The 1,240-nt window shown below is 41.9% G+C and overlaps 1 protein-coding gene across 1 annotated transcript in view; it reads left to right on the top strand.

Annotated features, from left to right (window-relative positions):
- LOC101860072 overlaps positions 1 to 1,189 on the top strand; it is a gene marked incomplete at its 3' end in the record, with an annotated part of 8,393 nt that extends 7,204 nt beyond the window's left edge. The window contains exon 2 of the mRNA XM_005113143.2: positions 1,013 to 1,189. Coding sequence (XP_005113200.2) covers positions 1,013 to 1,189 — 177 coding nt within the window. The remainder of the gene's footprint in view (positions 1 to 1,012) is intronic.
- Positions 1,190 to 1,240: the final 51 nt, after the last annotated feature.

Here is a 1,240-nt window from a genome sequence, read left to right as displayed (position 1 = left end):
TGTCAATGTCTTTGTCTTTTCTCAATGACCGTGATTGTGTCAATGTCTTTGTCTTTTCTCAATGACCGTGATTGTGTCAATGTCTTTGTCTTTTCTCAATGACCGTGATTGTGTCAATGTCAAATGAGTTTGAGGAAAGACAAAGACATTGACACAACAACGGTCATTGGACAATTGGCTACCACAGAATGATAAAGATCTCTCTGCTCACTTCCTAGTTTTGAGAAATTGGACGTACAACATTTTGAGCTTCACAACATGTCAAGCTTTTTCTATAGCAAGTCCATGAATATCTTGATGACATCTCAAAATAATCCTTCGATTTTGATAGAGCAGATAGAATAGTTGGTGTCCGACCTCATGGTCTTAGCAGCTCAAAACGGCCCAGACTGTGAGATAAAACTGTGATTCTGACGTAGCCAAGTGCTGTTGTCGTTGAGTCTGACGACCGTGTGGACAGTTATGGGCAGTGGATGGATGGAGACCTGGGGAAGAGGACGTTTATTGCAGGCCTGGTCGGAAGGGGGGGAGGGGGGAATGTATGGTAGAAAGATCTCTTCTTACTCTCCGTGTTTTAGCACTCTATGGTAGAACGTCATCTTCGGTTCTTGTAACGATCCGTGTTTTAACCCTTTATGTTATGTTTTAACACCGTATGTTTTAAAGTGATATATTATGTTTTAACACCGTATGTTTTAAACTTATATGTTTCAACACCGTCTGTTTTAAACTTACGTTTTAACACCGTATGTTTAAAAGTTTTATACGTTTTAACACCGTATGTTTTAAAATTATATGTTTCAACACCGTCTGTTTTAAACTTACGTTTTAACACCGTATGTTTTAAAGTGATAGATTATGTTTTAACACCGTGTGTTTTAAAGTTTGATATGTTTTAACTTTGTATGTTGGAAAGTTATGATTTGTTTTTTACACCGTGTGTTTTACAGTTATAGCTTTATGTTTGAACGCAAATAAACGAACCCCCACCCCCACTCTGTATCTCCCCCAGACATGCTGTACGGGTCCAGTGACGTGGCCATCAGCAGTGGGCGTGCGGCGGGTGTCCGGCACTGCCACAAACAGAGGAGCGGCTCCCTCATGGACAAAGTGGCCCGTCGTCAACTCGTGGCAGTGGTGGTCCTGTGTACTGTGTTCATGATAGGCGAGGGTGTAGGTGAGTCAGTCAGTCAGTCAGTCAGTCAGTCAGTCAGTCAGTCAGTCAGTCAGTCAGTCAGTC

The sequence above is a fragment of the Aplysia californica genome, unplaced genomic scaffold, assembly GCF_000002075.1.
Source record: "Aplysia californica isolate F4 #8 unplaced genomic scaffold, AplCal3.0 scaffold01655, whole genome shotgun sequence".
In the NCBI taxonomy this organism is placed as follows: Eukaryota; Metazoa; Mollusca; class Gastropoda; order Aplysiida; family Aplysiidae; genus Aplysia; species Aplysia californica.
Note: the sequence above shows the minus strand (reverse complement) of the source record. Positions and strands in the feature narration are given on the sequence as shown.